We start from the raw sequence: 14,959 nt of genomic DNA, 5'->3' as shown, positions 1-14,959 counted from the left end.
ATTTCACAATTTGCTGATGATCCGTTGTAACTACTCAACTTTGCTATTATAGTTACAAGCCACACAAAATATGTAAACAAATTAGTATGGTGTGTTCCAATAAAACTTTTTATAGACAACAAAATTTCAATTTTACATAAATTTCACATGCCACAAAATCCTTCTGATTTTTCTTTCAATCACTAAAAAATGTAAAAACCATTCTTATTCTTAGCTCATAGGTCAGATAAAAACTACATGGGACATAGTTTGTTCCCCTATGCCTTAAATGAAAAATCATTTTGTTCCCTAACTAATAAAATATCATCACCAATCACTTCTCCCTCATATATGCCAAGTACAAACCTATAACCTGCCACAACACTAGTTTCATTCAACTGTGAAGCAAAGTAGCTCCAGCAAACACAGACCAATAATTGCTCCTCTGCAATTATACCCATGAGCTGGGTGAAGAAGTGTGTGCCTATAGTCCCAGTAACTCAAGAGGCAGAGGCAGGATGATTCCAAGTTCAGACCAGCCTCTGTAACTTGAGACCCTGAGAGCTACTGGGTTCAATCCCCAGTACGGGAGAGTGGGGGATGCATAACCCTGAAATCAGGGCACATTCAACAAGGTCATTTTAATAACAAAATTCCAAAACTAGCTTATCTTGCTTTGTCTCCCAACAAAACAACTGGAATATTTTTAAGTAATTCTAAAGTTTTTAACAAAAGCATATAGTATACCTACTTTTTACTACATGAAGTTATAATTCTGTATACTGCCTCTGTTTTTTGATGTCTTCCTCTATAATGAAAAAATTATCAATCTGCACTATTGATATTTTCTATAAGAATATCAACCAATATTCTTGGTTGATATTCTTATAGAAAATTGGTTCCATGGAAAGCACTAGAAAAAATTATAAAAACGTCAATGGGGTTGGGGATATAGCTCAGTTGGTAGAAGTACAGTGCTTGCCTCACATGCACAGGGCAAAAGGTTCAATCCCCAGCACTACAAAAAAAAAAAAAAAAAAGAAAAGAAAATCTTTGGGGCTAAGGCTGGCGCTCAGTGGTAGCGCGCTTGCCTAGCTCTAAGTGAGCTACACCACAAACAATCACTGGCAAGTATGGAAGGAAAAACTGAACTTAAATTTGTCTTACAGTTCTGACTGCTCTGCTGCTCTCTTATAGAAAAATAAATAAAAAGTAAGTATTAAATAACAAAAAAATAGGTGGCAGATAAAAACAATAATTAGCAGAATTTAAAAACAGTATGCTTTATGACCTAGTCAAGGGATAAAAGAAAACTACATAGAGTAATTCCATCCTAAATTGTAGGCTCTATTCATCAATATCGGGACTATTCTAATGCTTTTTCAGAAGATGAAAACTGAACAGTTGGGCTGGGGCTGCAGCTCAGTGGCAAAGCATTTGCCTAGCATGCATGAGGTATTGGGTTCAATCCTTAGCACCACATAAAATAAAACAAATAAAATAAAGGCATTCTGTCCATCTACAACTACAAAAAAAATTGGAAAAAAAACTGAACAGTTATAACAATAGGAAAGCTGCTTTCTTTCCAATGTCTACCCAAAATTCAGTCAGTCCTGTGGCTGTTTTCACTGGGTACAAATGACTAATGGGAAAAAGAATTGAGCATTTTTTGTTAACCTCTACACAGACAGCTAATTGGGGGTTACAGGGACCCATCTCCACTTACTTATCCTGATGCAGAAATTCCTTTTGGTTTATTCACAAGAACAGTGAATGGAAAAGTTAACTCCTGCAATGTGTGGAATTCATTTCTACAGCTATACCACCTTTTGTTTCTGGTGAATGGGAAGAATACTGAAGACAGGAAAGAAATAAGGGCTTAGAAATCAAATATTGCCCACAAACAGAGAAAATGACTGTCTATTAAAAATGAGGGGAGAAACCTGGGGTTGTGGCTCAGTGGTATAGCACCCACCTAGCACATGTGAGGTCCTGAGTTCAATCCTCAGCACCACATAAAAATAAATAAATAAAATAAAGGTATTGTATCCAACTACAACTAAAAAGTAAATATTAAAAAAAATGAGGGATGAGATTAGATCTGAAAGAAAATAAATGTTTTAATAAGCCTTCCAGTTTTCACATATAAGTTGACTCTAAAGGACTTAGAAAAGGCCACTATGTCAACGGCCATGGCTCTAGGGACTTAGCTCTCCTGTCTCCTTAGAGGGTTGATGTAAAGCTTTCTAGTTAGTTGTTTCCTTTCAGAGAGAAAAAGGAAAGACATTTCTCTCAATGTTGAAATTCAGGCATAACTTCCCATAGAAAAAATTTAAAAATACAGTATTCTATAAACCTTGTTACACAATAGGTCAAATTAATTTTGGAAGGCCAGCTAGAATACATTTTCCCCAAAGGCAACTGGTTTTACAAGTGAGCTATTGGAACTTGAACCTATCCATATTATTCCAATTTTGAATGTTATCTATATAGTAAACATTTTAATACAAACAGAAGCATGAACAATGCTTGATACTATCTTTTATGTATGGTATTTGTATTTTATATTTGTCACCCCATAATGTACATTTGTATTTACATTTTCAGCTGTAGAATAATTTTATTTATAAGTTAAAATTTATGTCCTATCACTTAGCAAAAAGGGAGCAAAGTAATATAGTACATGCAATTCATCAAGTAACATATTAAGTTACTGTACTAGGCCATAGAGAAGGTGAAAATCAGTATCTTCAAAGAAAAATGTTATATAAAATAAATTTAGACATATTATTTTCTATCTTATTTCTCAAAACAATTTCAATTTGTTCACAAATATGTTCAGCAACAGAACTTTCATCATTACAAAAGCTATATGAGTTATCTAACAGGTTTACATCAACATCAATTCAGTATAAGACACTTTGTGAATTAATTCTATTTGTCACAAAAACTCCTTTTGTGCTTCACTAGAACAATTTTCTTCTCATTCATCTCATAAATACATATTCCTAGCTCCATAAACTGCTTAACTTAATCTTTCACAATTATGATGACATTCAATGTCTGCACATTATTAGAACATTATAATAGCTATTATAGACTCTTGTTTTTTTAATCAAGCCATGTTGTTTCGAACACCCAAAAGGAAAATGGAGTGCACGCCTACCATGTGTGAAGTACTGGGTTTGATCTTCAGCACCACATATAAATAAATAATAAATGTATGTTTAAAAAAGAATGCTATAAAAAAATAATGAGCATTTTCTCGCTTTATGTATATAGCGATGCAGTACAGTATATAAGCACAAAATAAATAACAATACAATGGCTCAAGTTTAAGTAAGAATAAAAATCATTTAATTCAATAACAAAAGTATTATGCTAAAAGAATCAAAACTATGCAGATCAAATAGAATATTCCAAAATAAAATATCGGCAAAGAAAAATTAATTATAAAAAGTTACAATTCAGTTATATTTTGTTTCATTAAAATTCAGTGGAATAAATTACAAGTTGAAATACAAAACAAAAATCAGTAAGATTTATAAATTAAAAAAAATATTAGCTCTCCTAGGAATATTAACCAGAACCCATACATCATTTCCATCACATTTGCCCTAAGCTCATTCAACTTGTTTGAAACAGAATGATAGTACTGCATACTACATAATCTACTTCTAACTTTAAAAGAAATGCTATATCACTTATTATATTTAAGGTGCATCAAACATGAATGGTGTTTAACAAACACATACAAAAAAGAACGAAAATATGACATATCATACTGCCAACAATTCCTAGTATTCCAAGAAGAAGCTTAATACATCAGAGCTCTATTCATTCAATGTATATTTACTGATCACCCATCAAGTCTTAGACCCCTTCTGAGGAATGGTAATACAGCAATAAATAAGAATTTTTTTTCCTTGAGCCTTTAGAAGAATGACTAACATTCAAGCGCCAAGTGTTTTAAATGGATTATCTCACAACAATACTTTGAAGAAAGTTATCATCTCCATCTTACAGATGACAAAACTGAAGCTATAAAGTCATTGCCCATAGCTGGTAAGTGACAGAAATAGGATTTTATATTCAGTTTGACTTTAGAGACTGAGTTTTTCAGTACTACTAGATGGTCTCCCTCCAAGAGAGTGTCCTCAACTTTTTGTTAGTACTGACCTCCTGAGGAGCCTTTTCAGACATTTGTTTTCTATCGTGCCCCCCCACATTGAAACTTTATTACTACAGACACACTCGATATTTCTATTACTGTATTACATCTCTATACCCAGAAAGACTAAGATTTTTTTCACATACACACTCAAGAACTAATTTTTGCCTGCGTGAGTGTCACAGCACATCCACTGAGAATGCATGCTGTACGGTGGTTTCTCAGCCTTGACACTATTGACACTTCGGGCCAAACCTTTTATTTGGGATGCCATCCGGTGTATTGTGGAATGTTTAGCACCATCCTTGGCCTCTACCCAATAGAAGCCAATAGCACTGCCAATCCAAAGTTAAAATCCCCCTGCCCTCCCCCCCAAAAAAAGCCTACGTCCCTTGAAACTTGCAGCTAGGTGCTTCTATTTACATACTTATAAGTAATGCAGTTCCAGATTTTGTTCATAATAAACTGGAATGGGCACACTAAAAATACACTGTTAACATTGCATCTCTATAGAAGGTATAATGGCAGCAGTAATAGCAAGGAGGAGATAATATCTGATATAAACACAACAAGAACCCCACACTAGACCAGTAAGTGAAAGAACATTAAAGTTTAATAAAATCCATTCATAATATGTGCCACAGAACAAGGGAAACCCCCACCCCAAATAATCCATGACACAAATTATCTCACTGTAAGCAGATACGAGAACCATAACTAAATCCCAGGGAGAAAAGTGCACTTTATAAATGGGCTTCCACTTTATTCAGTAATATGCTAGCCAAGGAGGGGAACCAGATTAAGGTTATAATTAGATGGTGATGGGAAGGACAGCTCTGAGAGTACTAGATTCAGAACACACATTGAAAATGATCAGGGGACACTTAGTTTACCACAAATCAATCACTGGTAGGCTTTCAGGAGCAGATCAAACAAATAGAAGCATATTGTATAACTGTGTAGAGGATGGTGGTAGGAGGTGACTATGGGTAGTAGTCCTGAGGTCACAGAGAAGAAAGAAAGAAAGTATAGTATAAAGAAAGAAAGTATAACCCTGAGCCAGTGATTATCTTCCAGGAGCCTCTGTTTCCTCATCTGTAAAATGGGAATAATATTATCTTCATTTCATAAGGCATGCATGGGGCACTGGGTTCGATCCTCAGCACCACAGAAAAAAATAAAATATTGTGTTCACATAAAACTGAAAAATAAATATTTTTTTAAAATTTTATCTATCATAGATAAAAACTTTACAAGCTGTTATAAATTGTACAAATAGAATCCCAGCATATTAAAGGAAGAAAGTCATGTTAAAGATGGATTGAGTCCTGAAAAGAAAAAGACATTTGATGAAATCCAATAAAATGTGGTAGTCCATTAATAATACTGTACCAATGTTAATTTCTTAATTTTGATGAATGTGCCATAGTTACATAACAGTTCAATATGAGAGAAAGCTGGGTAATGGTATACAGAAGCTCTCTGTACTATTTTTATAACTTTTCTAAAAATCTAAATTTGTATCAAAATTGAAAGCTGTAAAGATAACAACTATGGTGGTTGGACCTGTTTAGTTTATGTCTAGACAGCACTCAAACATGGAGTGAGGAGGGGTAGGAAAGGGAAAACAGGCAGCAACGTGATTCAGGCTTCTCCAATTTCTGACTAATCTTCCTGGCTGTTCACAGAGCATTCTGCTCTCAGGGTTCTACTTGGTTTATACAAAATGCTACAAAATAGGACTGGTTTTTTTTTCCCCTTAAAAACCCAAAAGGAAATGGTTTGCTTTTCCACCAGGTTTTCTTTCTTTCTTTCTTTCTTTTTTCTTTTTTCTCTTTCTTACCATTACACAAAACAAAATAAAGACTGGCATCAGTGGTGCAAAGTTAAAAGAAGCAGATACTCAGGTTACAAGGATAATGGAAGAACTCTTAAGCTTTTTTTTTTTTATACAATGCTACCAAAGAAAGCATCCAATCAACTTTATGGAGGATAGACAGAGAAACCAGAGAAATAGAAAATCAGTAACTACTCATTTTGTAAAGTTCATCTACATGCTAAAGAAGTCAACAGTGGTACAATCTACAAAATATTTGTTCTATTATTCCCTTTTCACCCATTTGTCCACACTACTCTAGTGTTACTACTCTCAGACGTCCCTGGTGTCCGTCCTAATGCACCTACTAAATAGTTCTCAACTTCCTTGCCATGCTCAGATACAGAAAAATCATTTTATTTAACTCTGATTAAATAACAGAAAGCAGCAAGCAATCTCCTTTCAGAATCTTGAGTCCAAATAGAAAAAGTCAGATCAAAGTTGCTATGAGACATGTTAGTGCAGTAAACATCTTTAATTTGGACTACTTGAATCAAAAAGTAAGAAAATTCTGCCAAATGGGGGGGAAAAAAAGAAGAAAAATTCTATTATCAAAGACAAAATGTAACTGAAATGGTTTTGTCCAAATTTCATTGAATAAGAAATTTACAATAATGCCTTGTTTTTGAAAGTGTTGAGTGGGGGTGGGAAGAAAGTACTGGGAAGTACTTGCAATGCAGTTGATGAAATTTAAATTAGCACTTCTAGAGGACAATTTGGCATTTTTACCATTCTCATTTTTCAAAATACTCTTGTTTTCCTGGCTTTGTTCCTCTCTGCATTTTTCTACCCTTCCCTTCCTTTGCTGATTTTTAAATGTTGTTGGGCTTGAATTCTGTTCAAGGCCACTTTCTTTTTACTGTTTTTGTTTTGTTTTGGTTTTGGTTTTGTTTTATTTTTTTACTTCTCCCTAGAAAATCATATCTAGGTGCTGATAACTTCCAAGTATATTTTACCCTATGTTTATTTCCTGAACATTCCTCTTCAACCTTTGAACTCAATTCACAGTACCCTTCAAGATTTGTCAGCAATCTTATTATCATCCCTCAATAGTCAATTCACTTCCCACTCACAAAAAGAAAAACATTCCACATTTGTGGATTTTCCTCAAACCTCCAATATCCTCCTGCCTTCCCTCTCACTCTTAACAGAAAACATGCTCTGTGCATCAATAAGACTGCACAAACCATAAAGGGTGGGGCTCAACTTTTATGCCAACTGTTTATCCCTTCTCTGTCAGCATTCACTCTTGTCTATTTATAATAATGTATACAAAAAACTAGAACAAAGATTTAACTACAAAAATATTCACCACAGTGTTTTCTAAATAGCTAAATCCTATGTAGGATGGAAACAGCCTACATAGCCAGTATTAGGAAAATTATTGGATACACTGCAATACATCCATACTATGGCCTACTACAGAACTGTTTAAAAAGTCACTTTTCCCTCCACATGGAAACATTCCCAGTTTATAATCTAGTGGAAACAGGAGGCTTCAAAACAGCAAAAAAATCTGAGACCATTTTTCTAAGTAAAGAAATAAAAGTATCTACAGGCCTAAATACACTTTGCGTACTAAAATATTCAGCAGACCGAGCTAATAGGTGATCCTCCTGCCTCATTCTCCAAAATGGTTAAGAACTAAAGGCTCTGTAATTTTTGATTTAGGGAAAAAAAAATCAGAACAGTTGAACCAATAAAGATTCCAATTTTTTTTGCATTCTATAAAATAGAAAAATCTAAATACTGAGCAAATAGAAGTACAGTATTAAAGACTACTAAAATTAAAATGAGGGGGCTGGGGATGTGGCTCAAGTGGTAGCGCGCTCGCCTGGCATGCGTGCGGCCCGGGTTCGATCCTCAGCACCACATACAAACAAAGATGTTGTGTCTGCCGAGAACTAAAAAATAAATATTAAAAAAAAAATTCTCTCTCTCTCTCTCTCTCTCTCTCTCTCTCTCTCTCTCTCTCTCCTCTCTCACTCTCTCTTTAAAAAAAAAAAAAAAAAAATGAGGATGAAGTAGCCAAGTGCGGTGGTGCTCACCTGTAATCCCAGCGGCTTGGGAGGCAGAAGCAGGAGGTTAGCAAGTTCAAAGCTAGCCTTAGCAATTTAGCTAGGCCCTAAGCAACTCAGGGAGACCCAGTCTCAATATATATTAAAAGGCTGGGGATGTGGCTCAGTGGTAAAGCACCCCTGGGTTCAATCCTCATACCAAAAAAAAAAAAAACAAGGATGAAGTATGCGGTTATTATTCATTTGTTATAAATTAAAACATAAACTTACCTGAGAACAGAAAAGGTTTTCTAATATGCATGAATATATTCCAGTGTTCTTCAGTTTTGAAAAGACCTACTTTATGCTGCAGGGGACATTTTTATACATGATAGCCAAAAAAAGTCTAGGTTCTCATCTACAGGAGAACAGATAAGGTGAAAAAACTATAGTACATTTATATTAGGAGCACTACTCAGCAATAAAAAGGAACAAGCTTCTGTTAAACATAACACCACAGATGAATCTCAAACATATGCTGAGTGAAAAGGCCTAAACTGAATATATGCCACATGACTATTTATACAAAGTTCTAGAACAGGAGAAACTAATCTATAATGAAAAAAATCAGAACAAGGATAAGAGAATTACTGTAAAGCGTAAGGGGAAACTATCTGGAGTGATGCTGATGGTATATGATATGATGAGTGTCCACTACATAGGTGGATGCACTTATCAAAACCCACTCAATAAGTCACTTAAGGTTTATGCCTTTAGAACTATAGATAAAAGTTGGACTGCTAAAGTGTTTAGCAGTGACCTATACTGATGTCTATAACTTTAAAAAGTGCTCTTTAAAAATGTGAACAGGTAGTGGGATGCATAGATGGAGACATAATTAAAGATTGCAGAATTCATGTGAAGGGTACAATTTTTTCAATTTTTCTGTATGTCTGAAAATTCTTATAATAAAATACTGAAAACCTTTGTTGACTTGCAAAAGAAAACACTACATGGCTAAATCTGTATATTCAAAGGCTGCAAAAGCAATAGAAACTCTACTAGTTTTTCAATTGCTCAATGATTTAATGACTTGGAATAATTTCTCAAAGGATAGCTAGAAAGCATCCCATCTGTAAAAAAGAACTGAAGAATCAATTGCTATTTTTGTAAATTCACAAGCTTTTCTACAAGTTGACAATATGACTGCTTTCTTAAAGAAGGTTCACATAGAATAATAAATTCATTCAACAAGTTTTATTCAGAGCGTAATATGAGCCAAACACGAGAGCACATACCAAATATATGCTGCTCAATAATTCAGAACCAGCCCCTCCCCTCATGGAACTTACAAAGTAGTGAGATGAAGGGAGCCATCTGAGACAGCAAACAAGTAAACAAAGATACAAATTGTTTGTGTAGTAGGGTAGAATAAAGTTACAGAATGAAACAGGCATGTTGACACATGCCTGTAATCCCAGTGGCTTGGAAGGCTGAGACAGGAGGATCCCAAGTTCAAAGCCATCCTCAGCAACTGAGCAAAACCCTAAGCAACTCCTGTCTCTAAATAAAATATAAAAAGGGGGCTAAGGGTGTGGCCCAGTGGTCAAGTGCCCCTGGGTTCAATACTGGGTACCAAAAAAACAATCATAGAAGAATATTAAAAAGGGGAAGTAATACAAACAAATTTACACGAAGAATGAGCTGCAGATGGGCAAGAACAGAAGTCAAAGAGCAGAGAAAAGGTTAAGGTAGTGATACAGACAGAAAATACCATGGAGTAGGAAGTGAAAGGAAGGTCTAAGGTATTCTGACAGTGGAACTGCTAAGACTGCTCCTAAGTTGAGGGGGAGGGATGGTATTGGCATCTAAAAATAAGTCCTCAACTAAGATGACAGAGTAAGAAAAAAGGGTTTGAGGATGTTGGGGGTTTTAGTGGGGGAATTCAGAGTGGTTTTGGACATGACAGCTCTGAGGTGCAAATCAGAGGCTGGGAATTAGAGGAATACTGATGGGTTCTTTAATTTTACCTGAGTGTTTATAACACAAAAATTAGTGGGCCACACTCCAGATTTTGAGTAAGAATGGGCTTGCACTTGTACACATTTTTATCACTGTCAAGTAATGTCAACTGGAATGAGAACCTCTCATGTATATAAATTCTTTTTTTCAGTGCTGGGAATCAAACCAGGGTCTCTAGCATGGTAGGCAAGTGCTCTACCACTTTGCTATGCTTCAATCTTATGTAAATAAATTTTAAAGTTCTATTTTGTCACCTATTATTATTTTATTTACTCATTTTAATTTTGGTACTAGGGATAAAATCCAGGGTGCTTAACCACTGAGCCACATCCCCAGCCATTTTTATTTTTTATTTTGAGATAGGGTTTCTTAGGGCCTCACTAAGTTGTCGAGACTGGCCTCAAACTTGGAATCCTCCTGCTTCAGCCTCCTGAGTTGCTGGGATTACAGGAGTGTGTAAACACACCCAACTACAAATATAACTCTTCACAAAAAAATAATAATATGTTGAGCAGCATGTTATAATAATGGTTTGATTTAATAAATCCAGAGCTATCTAATCTCCTCCAGACATACAGCATTACAAAGGGAACACTGCTATAATTAGACATTCTTTCAAATGACATTTACTCAAGCCATTCTGAAGGAGAATACCCTATTTCATAAATATTTTCTTGCAAAATACTCATGAAATATCTCACAAATGAGTAATTCAAGGTTCAGGAAGATGAAGAGTCTTGCCCAAAGGACACATAATCAGAAACAACACTGAGATTCAAAATCAAGATAACACCAACTCCAATCTGTTCTCTACAACACAAAAATGCTTCCCACCCCAAAGTTCACCATCTGTGACATGCCATGTACAAAAATAATTATAAGAAGATAAAAAGAGGTGTTTTACTTAGGAGAAACATAAAAGGTAATCAGAAGGAAAATTTTCTTAAGTTTCCTACTTAAATTCTAAAATTCCAGAAATTGTAAATTCCACCCTTGAAAGCATCCCCAAAAGCTAATGACAGGAAAAACATCTGAATTCTACACAAAAATATCTGACTTCTACAGTGCACAACTTCTCCACAAACTTAGGCAGCCTGCATAGTGATTTTGGCTTCAAAGAATCCTGTATAATTCCCAGCTCATCTATTTGCCTAAGGTCACAAAACAAGTCACTAACAGCTAAGCCTCATAAAGACACAGGGCTTGGAATAAAGAACCTATATGTACACTTAATAAAGTCATTATCAGTTGTAATTATTATAAAAGAACATATGAACGATAACCTGTGGCTGAGATTTCATTTTAACACAGAATGTTAGATTTTGCTTTAATTTAATTATATATTTCAATCTACCAAAATACAATAGTACTACTGTATTTCCTAAAATGTTTACAATCCTCTTTGCTAATCCCCCACATCAGGTTCCATCCCTTGACTAAAAGTTCAGGGTCATTCACCCTTCCACAACAGTTTTAATACTTTTGGCTATTTATATTCACAAACTATACTTTAAGTTCCTTAAAGGCAAAAGCTATGTCTTGTTCATTGCTCATCATTCATTTAACATTGAGTTTATTTACTTGGCACTGACCTAGGTCCTGCAAATACAGCAGTGACAAAGTTCCTGCACCATTAAAGTTTATGAAATAACAAAAACATTTAACAAATGAGTACATGTATCAGCAATAAGTACTATTTAAAAGAGAGCAGGAAGCTATAGTATGGTAAGAGCTCAGGAAGTTGCTATTTTACACAAGTTTAAGGGAAAGCCTCACATATACAAGAAACCTTAAGTGGGGCAAGACCACAGGTATCTATAGGGGAGGCAACACGCAGACAGGGGGAAGAGCAAGTGCAAGGCACGACAGCAGAAACAGTCCTTGTTGGGAAGATTATTAAACAGGCAAATATGTGGATGTTTGTGGGGGTAGGGACAGAGACACATGGGAGGGCAGCATTAGGAGTAGAGTGACATGATCTGAAACAATCACTCAGACTTCTGTGTGGAGAATAGAAAATAATGAACAGTCGCAGTGAGCTTCATTAGAACATTACAATAATCCAAAAGGGAAGGAATGGTAGCCTGAACCAAAAGAGCAAAGATGGTGCTACTGACAGCAGTAATGATGAGCAGAATTTGCTGATGGACTGGATATCAAGGGAGAAAAGAGAAGAGGCAAGGAGAGCTTTTAAAAGATTTGGGAAGAGCAGAATTGCCTTAATTGAAACAACAGTTAAAGAAGCAATTTTATTTCCCCAGAACCCAGCACAATGCTCAGTATATACCATAAACTCAAATACTTGACAATTAAACTGAATAAACTCCAAAGATGAAGCAGGTAAATTTAAATGTCTTAGTTCTAATAGTCTTTGCTCTAATAGTCCTTCAGTAGTGTTTGTTAATTACATTTAAAGAGACTTAACCACAATCACACGGTTAATTGCAAGTACTAACATAGAAACCTTATACTGGGCCACAACAATTAATCCTAACATCTCAAAAATCATTCTCAGTTTTAAATCTACAACTCTTTTGGATACAAAAGAAATCGACTATTAAAGCTTTGTGACAGCCTGAGGATTCTTACACCCAAAGTAATTAACCTGTTCCTTAATGATGTCATATTCCTGGAAGGTATAGTGGTGCAAAGAGAACTCCCAAGGCCAGAATTAATTGAAATCATAACACTTCATAATAAATTTTCAGAATGCGACAAGACTGAACAAGTCCCTTAATAAACTAAGCTATCAGCATTTTTTAAAATAACTCTTTGTAAAGCTCAAACAGTAAGTCCCTTCGAAATAATCTCAATGAAAAACTAAAATCTGCTGGAGAATGTGAAATTTAGCACATCTTCCCCCAAACCCGCACTTTGCCTGCCAATGAGTGCAACTGAGCGTCACTGGGGGAATAACTGGGTGGCCTCACCTTTGGCACGTGTCTGAGTAGCATTACGGGATTTTCTAACCCAGCAGCTTCACTGTACCCACGAAGAACAAAGTTATCAGAAACACATTGGAAGGAATTCTCCGAAAATAAAAAGTTACTATCCTTTCTCCCTTCCGGTTTACTTTTAAATTTTTTACTGAAGCTTTAAATAACACTTCTCTCCACAACAGTTTCCCTAGTGCCCCACCCTCACCTACTGTGATTTAAAACAAAAGTGTGCTTACAAACTTTCAGGCAAAACATTGCTTTAAAAACAGGTCATTCAGAGACTGGTCGTGCTGAATTAAGCAACAGGCAATACTTTCCTTGTTCCTATCAGTCAAAGGCCTTGAACCAACCCAAACAAATCTGCGAAATGCCAGCCAGATTCCCCGTATCTCCCCCGCTCCCTCCCCGCAAAGCAGGCCTGGAAACGCCACAGTCGCTGGCCGCCCAGCTGAACAGAAAAGAACCGGTAGTGAGCAAAACAATGATTTTTGGAGGCTTGACAGTTAGGAGCCTGATCTGCCACCACCACCTAGAAGCGAGGGAGAGCCGGGACGGCCGCGGTGACTCCAGGAGCGGGGCGCGCACACATCCTCGGCCCGCTCCCGAGCTCCGCGCGCACAGAGGCACGGCGGCTGGAGGGCGCCCAGGGGAGCAGCCTCGGGGAGCGCCCCGGGTTAAGGGGCGCCCAGGGGTGCCCGGGCAGAGCACGCAAACACACCGGCGTGCCCAGCGTGAGCGCGGCGGCTCCGGGAGCGGCTAGCCGTTCGGCCGGACCCCGAGACGCTGGAGGCAGGGAGGGACACCCAGCTAGGGTCTGCCCACCGTGGGGAAAAGACTGGACAGGCCACAGGTGAAGGGTCCCCGAAAAGGGGCCTAGGAAGCGGCTGCTTCCCGGCCGGCGGGCGGGGACGCGGGGGCGGAGGCGCGGGCTGCTGTTGACTCCGACTGGGGAAGCCCTGGAGAGCAAAGGGGGGAGCCAGAGGGGAGGGGAGGGGCGCCAGGGGACAGCGGTCCTCAGGGGCGCGACGCGAGCCGAGCCGGCGGGCGAGGAGCCGCCGCTCCCCGCCCCCACACTCACCATGTACAGGGTGAAGGGCAGGCCGAGCAGAAAGAGCCACAGGTAGAGGTGCAGCGCGTTCACGAAGGTGGCCTGGTGCGGGTCGTAGTACCAGCCCCCGCTGAGTGCGGCCCACACCCCCTGCCGGAGGATCTGCAGCGTCTGCGACCCCATCCCCACCCGGCGCCGCCGCCGCCGCCGCCGCCGCCGTCCCCGCCCCGGCCCCAGCTCGGCCTCGTCGCCGGAGCCTGCAGCTGCCCGGTCTATCCCCCTCCCGAGCTCCGGGAGAGCGGGCCGGCGCCGCGGCGGTCGCTAATGCTGCTGCAGGAGGAGGAGGCAGCGAACCGGGAGGAGGAGACCGAGAAGGAGGAGGCGGCGAGCGGCGGGGCGGAGGAGGGCAAGGAGGAGGAGAAGACCGGCCTCCAGAGCGCAGCCGCCATCTTGTCTCCTAACACCCGGAGCCGGGGCCGGAGCCCGACCCGCGGCCCGCCAGCGCCCCCGCCGCCGCCGCCGCCGCCGCCACGACCCCCGCCGGCCGCCAGTCCTGGCCCGGCGAAGGAGGCTCTCTGGCGCCCGGCAGGGACACGGAGGAAGCCGCGCCCCCTCGGGCTCCTCCTCTCCTTTCCCTCCGCCCCCAAAACCGGCTCCCCGCGGGTGCGCGCAGCGCCTCGGCCGCACGGGCGCCTCCTGCCGGCGCCCTGGAGAAGCGTGTGCGGACGCGGCCCCGAGACTGGGAGGGGCGCCCTGGAGAGGGGTGGGGGATCCAGGTGACCCCATCTCGCCCCCGGTAGATGACTGGCAAATCTATTTACTGATTCCTCAAAGGGGTCTTTTTGACTCCGAAATCAATAGACCTTACCGTCAGAAAAGCATCCTGATATTTGCAATATCGTGAAAGACCTAGGAGCAATTGAAACT

At 39.2% G+C, this 14,959-nt stretch overlaps 1 protein-coding gene across 7 annotated transcripts in view; it reads right to left on the bottom strand.

The window, feature by feature from the left end:
• Window positions 1-14,314, bottom strand: part of Pcnx1 (pecanex 1) — a 147,729-nt gene extending 133,415 nt beyond the window's left edge. For all 7 annotated transcript variants that reach the window (XM_078050438.1, XM_078050440.1, XM_078050441.1 and 4 more), the window contains exon 1: window positions 14,063-14,314. In XM_078050438.1, the coding sequence (XP_077906564.1) occupies window positions 14,063-14,215 (153 nt within the window). In that variant the 5' untranslated portion in view covers window positions 14,216-14,314. The remainder of the gene's footprint in view (window positions 1-14,062) is intronic.
• Window positions 14,315-14,959: the final 645 nt, after the last annotated feature.

The sequence above is a fragment of the Ictidomys tridecemlineatus genome, chromosome 5 (genome assembly GCF_052094955.1).
Source record: "Ictidomys tridecemlineatus isolate mIctTri1 chromosome 5, mIctTri1.hap1, whole genome shotgun sequence".
Lineage (NCBI taxonomy): Eukaryota > Metazoa > Chordata > Mammalia > Rodentia > Sciuridae > Ictidomys > Ictidomys tridecemlineatus.
This window is presented reverse-complemented; position numbering and strand designations above follow the sequence as displayed.